The sequence below is a fragment of the Phyllosticta capitalensis genome, assembly GCF_038381095.1.
Source record: "Phyllosticta capitalensis strain CBS 128856 chromosome Unknown BKA78scaffold_6, whole genome shotgun sequence".
NCBI lineage: Eukaryota > Fungi > Ascomycota > Dothideomycetes > Botryosphaeriales > Phyllostictaceae > Phyllosticta > Phyllosticta capitalensis.
In genome coordinates, this window is record NW_027117444.1 from 2430463 (window position 1) to 2441829 (window position 11367).

Below are 11367 nucleotides of genomic sequence, written 5' to 3' on the forward strand. Positions count from 1 at the left end.
GCCACCAGCCAGCCAGCCCTAAAATCCCCAACCCATCTTTAACGCCATACCAGTCTTCAAAAGATCAAAAGTTCCGACGTCCGTGCCATCAGAAAGTTCGCCGCTCAGTCATCTTCCTCTCCAGCCCCTCCTTCAACTCCGCGTACTGGAGGTCTTCCGTGACAGAATAGTAGCCCGTGCTATAGGCAAACCCGACGGGCAGCGGGTCGATTCTCCCAAAACGCACATCACCGACTCCCTGCAGCTTCGCAAACGGCGCCAGCAGCTTCTGCGCCATATCAACCGTCGGACGCGAGATGGGAAAGTTGGTGACGCCGTTCTGCCACTCGACCGATATGCGGACGGCCGCCAGCGGCGCCCCATCGGCCGCGAGCCGCGAGACGAAGTAGGCCACGTACTTGCAAACCATGTTGAACAGATCGCGCTGGACCCAGGCCGTGATGCGCAGGTCCAGCCGCCGCACGTTGCGCAGCAGCGCCTTCCACGCGCCCGGTACGCCGTGGATCTTGTCCGGGCCGCCGCGCTTGCCAAAGTCGTATTCGGGGAACGTCATGTGGCGGCCGCCGCACAGGACGATGCCGGCGGGGTGGATGCGGACCTCGAATGTGGTGCGCGCGTACAGGTACGCTTCGGCCTCGTCGTGGATGGCCCGGCTCAGGCGCAGCACCTTGGTGCTCGAGGGCTGCCCGTCGCGGCGCAGCGCGCCCGCGTCGAAGCCGTGGTACGGCACCGGCTTGCTGGGGAAGAGGCAGTCGTAGATTTGGAGGCGCAGCTCCACCGGCAGTCGTTGCAATAGAGATCCGGAGCTCTGCGGGGCCCCACGCGATGGTCGTCGCTCGTTAGCGAAGTGTGGAGGCGGATCCATTTTCGAGGTGATTTCCGCTCCGCAAAAACGATGGAATCCGGGGAAGCAAGCTGATTTCGAGGGCAAGACTGCGGGTCTTGGGAAAATCTTCGTCAGGGATGCGGCGCAAAGTGTTATCAAAAGTCAATGGCTGACGTCAGCGTTGGGCAAAAGCCTCGAGTGAATATTTAGAAATCGTGGCAGCTTAGAGGATTGTCCACCTGCTCGCGGGCTTGTTGAAGGGATGAGTCGTCTTGTTGTAAGGGTCTGGCATCTGAATTTTCTCACACCACCGACTTGTGATAAAACAGATTTGGCGGCCAAAGTGGGTCGGACTGGCCATGCTGTGCGCATGTCTGCAACTGCTTGCAGCACCCGGAGATTTTTCGTCAGCTCTCGGGCCGCACCGCGAGACTGCCCGACAGCGCGAGTGCCGCCCTACCCGTTGGCGTGAGGCCGTGGCCGCTGTCTTTTGATGTCTCGTCCGCTCTTCATCCTTCTTCCTCATCTTTGTTCGTTTGTGTCCAGGAGCCGGCGAGCAGGGCGACCGCCATCGCAATACCAGCAGTGGGGAGAGCTGCAATCCAAAACACGCGTCGAAGGGCCGCTTGCTGTCCCGGCATGGAACGCAATTCTTGCCGCAGAGTACGAAGCGTAGCACTCCAGTCCGTCCTGCTAATCTCAACGATGAGGTAGCCCAGTGATGGGCGGGAGAGGGACAGGCGTTGGCTGTCTTGTGCGTCTTTGGCAGACGGCTTCGGCGAACGAGGACTCGGAGTTGTCAAAGCGCGAGGGCGATGCGGGGAGCGGCGCAAAATGGGGTGAACATGGCGTAGTCGACGGGCGGGCCGCAGAATGTGCAGCATGCTGCAGAGTAGGACGATGAGAAGCCGATGAACAGGTGTTGGTGATGAGCTGAAGGTTGGCCCCTCACACGGCGTCCATCTTGGCCGAATTGAGCTGCGGGACGCACGCATTGCCGAGGTCATGTTGGTGCAACACTGTGGGTTTAGCAAGCAGAAACAATCATTCTACGGCACTTGCACCTGAATACCGACGGCTTTGCCACAGGTTTGGTTCCAGTTCGGTGCTGCGTAAAGAGGTGGGATGGTCTCAGTCTACAAAGTCTACCCAACCAATGTTCTATCGTCTATTTCGTCTGTCGTGTGTCTTCAAGTCATAATCTCAGAAGGGGGGCCAGCAGCGACCACTCTTGCGGAATCAAGAACAATGCAGTAGTCTGCATCCTTGACCGCCTCGACGCGATGCGCGACCGTAATGACGGTGCTCTCGCGCAGCTCTTCGCGCAAAACCTCCTGTATCCAGAGCGCCGTTTCCATGTCGATTGACGCAGTAGCCTGTGGTAATTAGCAAGAATGATTTGCAACTGGGAGATGGGACTGGGCATACCTCGTCGAGAATGACGACAGGACTGCGCCGCAAGACGGCGCGACCAATGCCCACAAGCTGTCGTTGACCTTGGCTGAGATTCTTTCCGCCGCCCTCGATCCGCGAGGACAGCGACCACTCTGAACCGAGGATTCGTTGGATGATGGCAGCGCACTCTTCGTCTGAGTGGTCGTTGATGGGGTCGAGGTTCTGGCGCAAAGTCCCAGGAAACAAGACAGGATCTTGGGCAACGAAACTCTGCCATCCTTGTGAGCAATTGTTTAAGAAATGAATGGAAACGAGTACGCACGATTCTTTGACGCCAGGCGTGGACGTTGACCTTGGATATGTCCATGTTGCCCACTCGGATTTGGCCACCGGGTTGCGGAAGAACTGTTGAAATGTCAGCGAGCTTGGATGATAACACCGGATTGGAATGTGGTCATACTCGTCGCAAGAAGCGTCAGTGCCAAGGTACTTTTTCCTGAGCCTGTGCGTCCAATGACTGCGGTGGTGGATCGTCCGGGGATCCGGAAGCTGACTTCAGACAACGATGGCTCCAAATGAGGCGCGTACTTTACCGTGACGTTGTCAAAAACAATGTCATCGCCATATGCCGGCCACGAGGCTGGTGGATCAACTGTGCCCTCCGGCTCTTCCTCAATATGCAGCAGCTCAACGACACGCTCCACCGACACAAAGTCCATCTGGAGCTGCCCATACTGCTTGCAAAGAGAGTGGGTGGCGACGACAAAATTTGACGCGGTGGTGAGCATGAATGCCGTCAACCCGGGCGACAAATTGTCGTAAAGCGCCAGCAACGTCAGCGCAAACGTTGAAAAGGCCGAAAGTGCGTCGAATCGATACATCAACCAAGCCTGAAGACTCCAGTAGAAATGATCCATCTTTTGAAATGCATCCGTGACCCGAATGACGCGATCTTGAAAGTCGTGCTGTGCGCGGAACGCACGAATCGTCGTCAATCCGTCCAAAAGCACGCCAAAGTTTGACATGAGCGGACTGAGAGAGACCATCTCGAGACGCCGGAGGCTCTGCGACGTCGGGAGGAACCGGAAAAAGATGAAGCAGAACCACACAGTCAGAGCGCAAGAGAAAACGAGAAAGGTTGGGGTCACGGAGGCAATGACGACGATTGAAGACACCCATGCGATGATGTACCAAGCCACGTTCTGCAGCTTATCGCTTATTCCGCCATCCAGGGTGCCAATGTCTGACGTGAGTCTGTTCATCAAGCGGCCAACGGGAGTGACGTCGTAGAATCGAAAGGTTGCCCGGCTGACCCGTTGCATGACCGCTTTGTAGAGACGCTTTCCGGCCGTGTAGACAATCACCAGCAATAGCCCGTCCGAAATGAAGTAGACAAAGGCCTGAATCAAGGCGATGGTGAGGTATGCCAGGAGCCAAGGCTGGATATTCGATTCCGGGAATGGGAATTTGTCGAATAGACCAGAGAGGCCATTGTCAAACAGGCCCGAGAAGATGGAGTTGATGCGTTCGCGGGGGCGATTGTAGGCCTCTCCCCAAGCTTTCAGGAACCAGTAGTTCAGCAGCCTATTGACGCGGAATAGCGCGAACAAGATGATCAGAGTCAGCCACCACTTGAGCTTTCCTGCCTTGATGTACTGCCAGTAGACCGAGGCGACAACTCCGCCCTCCGCCCTGTATTCTTCCTCGATGAATTTGTCGGGGACTGCTGCGAGCTGTTGCTCGTCGTGAAGTTTGAGCATCTCTTCTTCGGCAAAAGCCGCCTCTTCCTCAGTTCCCACATCTTTGGACAGACGGGCCTTGGCATCAGAGTCGAGAATACTGACTTTGCCATCCGAAACCTCCACGACGCAGTCTGCCAAGTGGCAACACAAGTCGAGCCGATGGGTAACCAATAGCGCCGTTCTCCCCTCCATGAGCGGGCCACGGAAAAGCCTTTTGACAATCGTCTCAGCGGTGTTGTGGTCGAGAGCGGCTATAGGGTCATCAAGCAAGAGAATACGAGCCGGACTGTAGACGGCTCTGGCCAAGGCAACTCTTGCACGCTGGCCCCCAGACAAGCCGATTCCGTTTTCTCCCAGGTCAGAAAGGTCCCCATGCTTGAAATTTGCGAGGTCAGGAGTGAGTGCACACGCTTCCAAGACTTGTTTGTATCGACGTTCGTCAAATGGCGAGGAGAACAGTATGTTTTGTCGAATGTTCATATGCTGAAGCCATGGTGACTGGGCGCAGTAGGCCATCTTTTCGTCCGGAAGCCTGGTTTCGCCGCCCAGAGTGTCAAGCTCGCCCAAGACTGCCTGCAACAGCGCCGTCTTTCCAGCCCCGACCTTGCCGCAAATAACAGTAAGCCCACTCGGAAACGCAAGGTCAACGTTCTCCAGTACTGGGACGGAGTAACCCGGCCAAGAAAAAGACGCGTTCTCGAAAGATATTTCTGATGCGCCGTTGTCGGAGTAGCGGTCTTGCTTGTCCGGCTCTTGCATGAAATCTTCGATACGTCCCATGGCGACGGTGGCATTCAAGAGGACGGTAATGAGCCCAGGAAGTTCTTTGAGGGAAGTCGCGAGCAAGTTGAAGATCTGAAGCGCGGGAAATGCAACATCGACAGAGAGTGGGCGGCCGGCGATGACGGTGTAGGCCCAGAACGAGACGACAGGGAAGAGGACGGTCGCAAGCATGTTTGTTGTGGCAATGGTGATGTTCCAGAGGCTCGTCACAACCCGCAAGCGCAACTCTCGCTGTCTTGCGTCCATGATCCTGTCCAACCACTTGGTCTGCCAATCGTACCATCGCAGGTGGCGGATGGCTTCAACGAATTGCGATGTGACTTGAAGACGCAAGTCGGTAGCAGCTCTGCGAACGCGTTCCCATCGAAGGAGGATTCGAACGAGGACGGCGTTGAGCAGTTGGACCACAATGACGCAGGCCATGCCGATGAGGCACGGCCATCCAAGAATCTTCCAGACGAGAATCACGGACAGGACGAGCTGCAGGGGCTTGGTGAAGATGTTTGGAAACTCCCAAAATCTGTCGTTGTCAACTTTTGTTCGACTTGCCGATGAAGTCAACGTACCTCTGCGCCACTTCATAGACATCGCCTCTGCATCATTTGTCAGCTTGGAAAAGAGAGCCTGAATTGGGGAATACCTCAGGAGATTCAGAATTTTTCCCATCGTGGCGGGCTGCTTGGGGGGTTTGACTGTCTTCTCAGCAGAAGACTCGGTGTGGAATCCAAAAGCTCGGGAGATTTGGTGCATCAACTTTTGCCCTGTGCTTTTACTCTTTGTCGTAGCGTCTCCGTTTTGATGCTCTTGCTCATCCGCATCAGTGCAGCCTCCGTTCTGCTTCTCTTCTGGCTTTTCACTGCTGTGGAATCCGAACGACTTTCTCGTCAAAGCTTTCTCGTATACCATGGTAATCATTTCACCCCTCGATCTTTCGTAGCAGCGTCTGCAATACCAGAGAGAGAAAACCGCAGACTGCGCTGCAACGAGTCGCACAACAAGTATCAGAGCGGCGTAAATTATGGCTGCCCGATTGGACCCATTCTCCAACTCGATTGAGCGAAGAAGCTGCTGCAGGAGCACTGGGGTAGACAAATCTGGACAGACATCAGAGAGACACTAACATTCGGAAGAGACGGCTTACTGGCAACAAGCTCAACGAATCCTAGGAACGTGGTGGTGATGAGATCGAGGCCATTGGCTTTGAGCAATCGAACAACGACGGAGCCTCTAAGATCACGAAAAAGCAGGTGCAGTCGAGTGTGTTGAAAGTCATAGGGGAGTTTCCAAACATCGGCGTCATGGAGCTGCCTTTTGTAGCCACGTGAAATAAGAGGCGACATCCACGAGACGGTCATGAACTGCCACAAGGTCAAATTGTCTTCTGGACTTCGAAGACCTGAGTTTGGTTCTTTGAACGGCTTGCTGATTTCGGAAGACTCCAAAGAGGGATCACGCATTGGCATGATGAGAATGACAACCACGGCCAAGAAGTTGACGCATGCCTCAGCGATCAAGAAGGCATCCAGTGCTTGCCAATTGGACCAAAGGATTTGAGCGACATGACAGCCGAGCATGCAGCAGAAGAGAACCATCAGGAGCTTTGGAGTTGACCTCGGCCGGTCGATGGCCAGCAGAAGAGACGAGACGACCTATACGCGAAGAATTGCATTAATCGATGGATGAAAACTCGCCAAAGACGAAAGACTCAAATTACCCATGGCGAAATGTCGACGAATTTGGAGACTGCAGTGCGAGAAAGACTGGCAGACACCACAGCCAAGACGAGTCCAGCTGTAGATAAGACAATCAAGATGATTGGCCAAATTGACAGACGCTTCGATGTCCTCGAAGGATTTTGATCAATTTCTGACGCAAATGTCTTGCACCATTGCGGTCCCTTGCGCAAGACTGGCAGAAGACAGAATGAGAGCAGAACTATGCCAGCGACAGCCGCCGGAGCAATCGACAGGTGAAGCTGGAGCGGCGATGTTGATAGAGCTGTCGGGCCGAACGACTTTGGTTGGTGGCATGAAGGGAAGCAGGCATCCCAGTAGGTGAGACCGGTCGAGCCGTCAAAAGCAAGAGAATTCATCCTGGTGATGACCTGCGAGACAGCAGCAGCATTCCGACACTGCTGCAGTTGTCGTGATGTAGAAAGTGGGTGGTGCTGAGGTTTTGCGACGCGCGTTTACCGTGTCCCGTCGTCACGCAAGAGTCCGGGCCGTCAGGCATCAGCAAGCGACCATCTCCGTTATCGCCTATCGGATCTTTCTCGCCGACACTTGTCCGCTACCCGGCGAACTTTGGCTGTTTACTCATCGCGAGTCGCGTTCGTCATCATCGCTCTTGCATCCATCGATCGCCATGCTCAACTTTTTCCAATCCCACGACCTCAACTCTCGCTTTGCGCTACCTCGAACCTGTCACTATCCAATACCAAGCACTCTCAATCGCACAACATGAAGCTGGATCTCGCCGGAAAGGTCGTCCTTGTCACTGGTGCGGAAGCTCCGACGTGACCGCAAAGCTCGCAGTTGACCTTGTGGCAGGTGGAACGAAGGGCATTGGCCGCGCCATTGTTCAAGAATTGTGCGTCAATCGTCTGCAAAACTTCGTTTGCTGACTTTTCATAGCCTTGCTGAAGGTGCTCACGTTCACCTTTGCTCTCGCACGCCGCAAGACGTCACAGAGACTGTCCAGAAGCTCCAGTCCTCAGCAGCCGAGTCCGGCGGCTCCGTGACCGGTGACGTGGTCGATGTCTCGGACGAGAAGCAGATTGTCGACTGGGTCAAGACAAGCGCTGCGTCATCTGGCAAGATTGATGTCGTTGTCTCGAATGTCTCTGCCTTGGCCATGGGGAACGACACCAGCGCATGGTCCAAGGCCTTTCAAGTCGACATCCTGGGCACCGTCGCCTTGGTCAACGCCGCCCTGCCGCATCTTGAGAGGAGCAAGGGAGCCATTGTCGCCATCTCCTCCGTCTCTGGCCGCGACGTCGACTTTACTGCTACTTCTCCCTATGGTGCCCTCAAGGCGTCTTTGACCCACTACATGGCACAGCTTGCCCACACCCAAGCGCCCAAGGGAATCAGGGCAAACACGGTCAGCCCCGGAAACATTTACATCGAAGACGGCGTTTGGGGCAGCATCGAGAAGGGCAATCCTGAGCTGTTCAAGTCTCAGCTGGCAAAGAACCCCACCGGAAGAATGGGCACCGCCCAAGAGGTCGCTAATGCTGTGGTGTTCCTGTCCAGCTCCCGAGCTTCGTTCATCAGCGGTACAAACCTTGTTGTCGATGGTGCCTTGTGCACTGGTGTCCAGCAGTAAAGGCCTTCCGGAATCTGGCATTTCTTCTAGGACAGACAATGAAGTCGAAGCTCAGCTTGAACTGAGCGGTGTCGATTCCCAAGACACTTTCCAAGGCAACTTTCCTGTCTCTGACGTTCTCGCGGCGAACACAGTTGGTGCCGCTGGCTTTTCCCGGTCCGTTGGGCGCGCATCGGTGACTGTCTGGTCGAGTGGTTCTCCAGGCCCAAGCTTACCTTGAAGCTGAAAGATGTGTGTGAGCATGCGACCACAACTTCGAGCTTGTGCGATTGACTATCCTGGTCAAGTACATGTCTGTCTTGCCAAACCTCATGGAATTTGCGGCTGCTCAATCTAGGGCCGCGCGTTTTGACCTCTGGAAGCTCTTGGTCCAGGCAAAGTAAATCCAGGAATAATGCGCCCATCGCTCCATACTACGAATCAAGTGTTCAACATTCCGCCAGGATTATTGTGGTTCTTCAGGCTGATTACCCCGGATCTGCGCAGGGTTTGTCGGCACATACTCTTCAAGCCGACCTGTCCAGGATGCAGCGTGACGCACAAAGCCCTGTCCCAAACCAAGCCGCCCGCAGCCAAGGTCCCTTCGCTTGCTGTGGGTTCTCAAGAACTTGTCGGTTGTCGCACTCTCAGATCTCAATCGATGCATCAATTTCTTGGTGGGGGTGTCCATGTCTTGCTTGCTCCATCTAGGACTAGCCAATGACTGTGTGGGCTGGAAACTTCGAGGCGACCCCGCCGACCTTTGACGTTATTTGCGACAGTCGCTCGACCATTATTGATCACAAGTATCACTCCAAACCGCCGTGCGGGCAGCATTTCTTGACGCCGAAGCCTTTCAACTCAAAAGACGAATGCGAATCATTGAAGCTGAGTCGCAGTAGTGGCAGCCAATGAAATGAAACAAACTTAGTCGTGAACCTTGGTCCCATGGCCACAACCGTCACCACACTTCTCGGAAATACTCTGATCCGATTTGTCTACCCCTCTATGGATGAATGGGGCTCGGCTTAACCCGACACCCAAAGAGAGGGGCTGGGTATAATACGATTGGAACTCCGGCGCAAGTTCTAGAGAGCGCAATGACTTTGCAACGCGTGCTGAACCACAATGGGGCCAACACAAACGCAGCCGCATCTTGTTCACAGGCAAGCAGAGACTTCTCCACCAATTGATGATCGCCGAAGCTGACGAAGAAAAGCCATGCCCACGAGGAGGACATCCCAGGGACCGTAAACCTCCAGGCGGTAGAGGGTGATGATACAGCGCTTGGGCAGGCACTCTTCCCGGTGCCAGCAGACGACCCCAATGACCCTTTGCAATGGCCAAACTGGAAAAAGACGACCATCCTCGTCCTTCTTTCGTTCTACTCCTTCCTGGGGAACTCGGCTCTTCTCGGACCGTCTGTGTACATCCAGATATACTCCAAGGAGTTTGGCATTTCCCCAACAACAGCATCGAATCTAGTCTCGTATCCAAACTTGATCTATGGCTTTGGTTCACTTCTATTGGTGCCGGCGTACCTCAAGTTCGGCCGTCGTCCCGTTGTGCTACTTTCCATGACCATGGTACGTGCCACGATACTTTCACGAGCTTGACATGCAGCTGAACCAAACACCAGTACGTCTTTGGGCTTTTGGGTGCCTCACGAGCACACTCATACGGCGGATTGATGACAGCGCGTCTCGTCCATGCCCTTGGAAGCGGAGTGTGCGAAGCACTTCCTGTCCAGCTTGTGAACGACATCTTCTTCCTTCATGAGCGCGGGAAGCGTATTGGCTACTACACGGTCGCGCTGTGCTGGGGTGCGACTGGTCCACTATATGCCGGCTACATGCTAGCTGGAGGCTACTCGTGGCGCCTCTACTTTTATGTGGAGTTGGCTTTCGCCGCCGCTCTGTTGGTTTTGACCTTCATATTCGTTGAGGAGACCATGTACAAACGAGACACTGGCCAAACATCACCATCAAACTCTTCTGACAAGGATGTTGGCGAGAAAATGCCAGCCGTCGAGCGCCTCGAGTCGGTTTCGGTGGTTCCGCCTCGCAAGAGCTTCAGGCAAACTCTCAAAATCTGGAGTGGAGTAGACCACTCAGTGTCGTTCTTCCTTACCGCTGCTCGGTCTTTCACCTACTTCCTGGTCCCTTCCGTCTTTTGGGTCATCACCAGCTTCGGCATCTACATTGGCCTTGGTGGACTTGCTTTCAACTACACGTTCCCGATCAAGATTGTTGCCCCACCATACGGCTGGTCTCAAGAGAACTCGGGGTTGATTGCTCTCGGAAACGTCATTGGATATGGCCTCGCGATCCCGTTTACTCCCACTTCAGATATCCTGGCCGCGCGACTTACACGAAAGAACAACGGCATCCGCGAAGCAGAGATGAGACTTGGCGTGATGCTGCCAGCCATGATCATTGGACCAATTGGCCTGATCGTGTACGGCATGACCGCAGAGCGAGATTTGCATTGGGTAAGTCGGCTTTGCTTCCGGATCATTGCTCATGATTGACCACGCCAAACAGATCGGATACTTTGCAGGTGTGACCATGGTCGATTGGGCGAGCTACTTTTACTTTACTTTTGCGCTAGCGTACTCGGTCGACTCTTATAACTCCAACACTTCAGAAATGCTCATCGCCATGAATCTAGGGAAGCAAGCAATCAGTTTCGGCATGGGGTAAGTGGGCGCCGTTATGCGAGAGAACAACACTTTTCCTCCAGGTGGCTAACAAGTCTCAAGGTTCAAGCTGTTGGACTGGATTCTGGAGTCAGGTTATGCAGCAGTCATCGCCGGAGCCTTTGGCGCTGTGCTCTTTCTCAACAACATCGCCCTTCTCCTCTTCATGTGGAAAGGAAAGAGTATTAGGCGGTTCTTTTCCCAGACTTGGCTGGCTCGCATGCACAAAAAGACAATCCGGGCTGTGGAAACAGCGTAAGACAAGGAGCGCAACTTCGTTCGTCAGTCTCTACCACGCTATGACATCATCGCCTGTCTCTCTCATGTTCGGATCGCGTCTGTGGACTGATTTGTACATCGGAACATAATTCATCTTTTCTGTGTTGATCTCTCTCTTTGCGTAACGTCAGCCTCCGCGCCTAAGTCTGCCAGTCGGGTCATTCTTCTCCGAAACGCCCCGCAAACTACCTGATTCCGACAGTGGACCCACCACAGCTCGCAGTGACGCGTCTGGGGATCACGATAGTTGCGTCGCGGAAAGAGAACGCCTACGCTTACTTTTGCTTTTTCGAGGTCTCTTCACGTGCTACCCGCCTTGCGCTGCCGGTCGCAACCAA

General features: G+C 54.5%; 5 protein-coding genes across 5 annotated transcripts; 2 read left to right on the forward strand and 3 right to left on the reverse strand.

Annotated features, from left to right (window-relative positions):
- Positions 1–9: 9 nt before the first annotated feature.
- BKA78DRAFT_157857 (uncharacterized protein) lies at positions 10–1129 on the reverse strand. Its single transcript, XM_066883053.1, has 3 exons — positions 1001–1129; positions 399–941; positions 10–268 (listed from the first exon to the last, which is right to left on the reverse strand). The coding sequence occupies exons 2-3, from the start codon at positions 863–865 to the stop codon at positions 133–135; spliced, it is 603 nt and encodes a 200-aa protein (XP_066743850.1). The 5' UTR covers positions 866–941; positions 1001–1129; the 3' UTR covers positions 10–132.
- BKA78DRAFT_157844 (uncharacterized protein) lies at positions 1047–1949 on the reverse strand. The gene has a single exon (XM_066883052.1). It carries the CDS (start codon positions 1831–1833, stop codon positions 1336–1338), a length of 498 nt encoding a protein of 165 aa, XP_066743851.1. The 5' UTR covers positions 1834–1949; the 3' UTR covers positions 1047–1335.
- Positions 1950–2016: 67 nt separating this feature from the next.
- On the reverse strand, positions 2017–6838 carry BKA78DRAFT_252123 (ABC transporter; the record flags this gene model as incomplete). Its single annotated transcript, XM_066884706.1, has 8 exons — positions 2017–2202; positions 2255–2491; positions 2544–2626; positions 2682–5266; positions 5313–5339; positions 5387–5840; positions 5888–6395; positions 6461–6838. The coding sequence occupies 8 exons, from the start codon at positions 6836–6838 to the stop codon at positions 2017–2019; spliced, it is 4458 nt and encodes a 1485-aa protein (XP_066743852.1).
- A 367-nt stretch (positions 6839–7205) lies between these two features.
- On the forward strand, positions 7206–8073 carry BKA78DRAFT_332161 (uncharacterized protein; the record flags this gene model as incomplete). Its single annotated transcript, XM_066889953.1, has 3 exons — positions 7206–7245; positions 7281–7335; positions 7380–8073. 3 exons carry the CDS (start codon positions 7206–7208, stop codon positions 8071–8073), a joined length of 789 nt encoding a protein of 262 aa, XP_066743853.1.
- Positions 8074–9074: 1001 nt separating this feature from the next.
- BKA78DRAFT_157882 (major facilitator superfamily domain-containing protein) lies at positions 9075–11064 on the forward strand. Its single transcript, XM_066883054.1, has 5 exons — positions 9075–9218; positions 9272–9638; positions 9692–10543; positions 10596–10750; positions 10814–11064. The coding sequence occupies exons 1-5, from the start codon at positions 9181–9183 to the stop codon at positions 11007–11009; spliced, it is 1608 nt and encodes a 535-aa protein (XP_066743854.1). The 5' UTR covers positions 9075–9180; the 3' UTR covers positions 11010–11064.
- Positions 11065–11367: the final 303 nt, after the last annotated feature.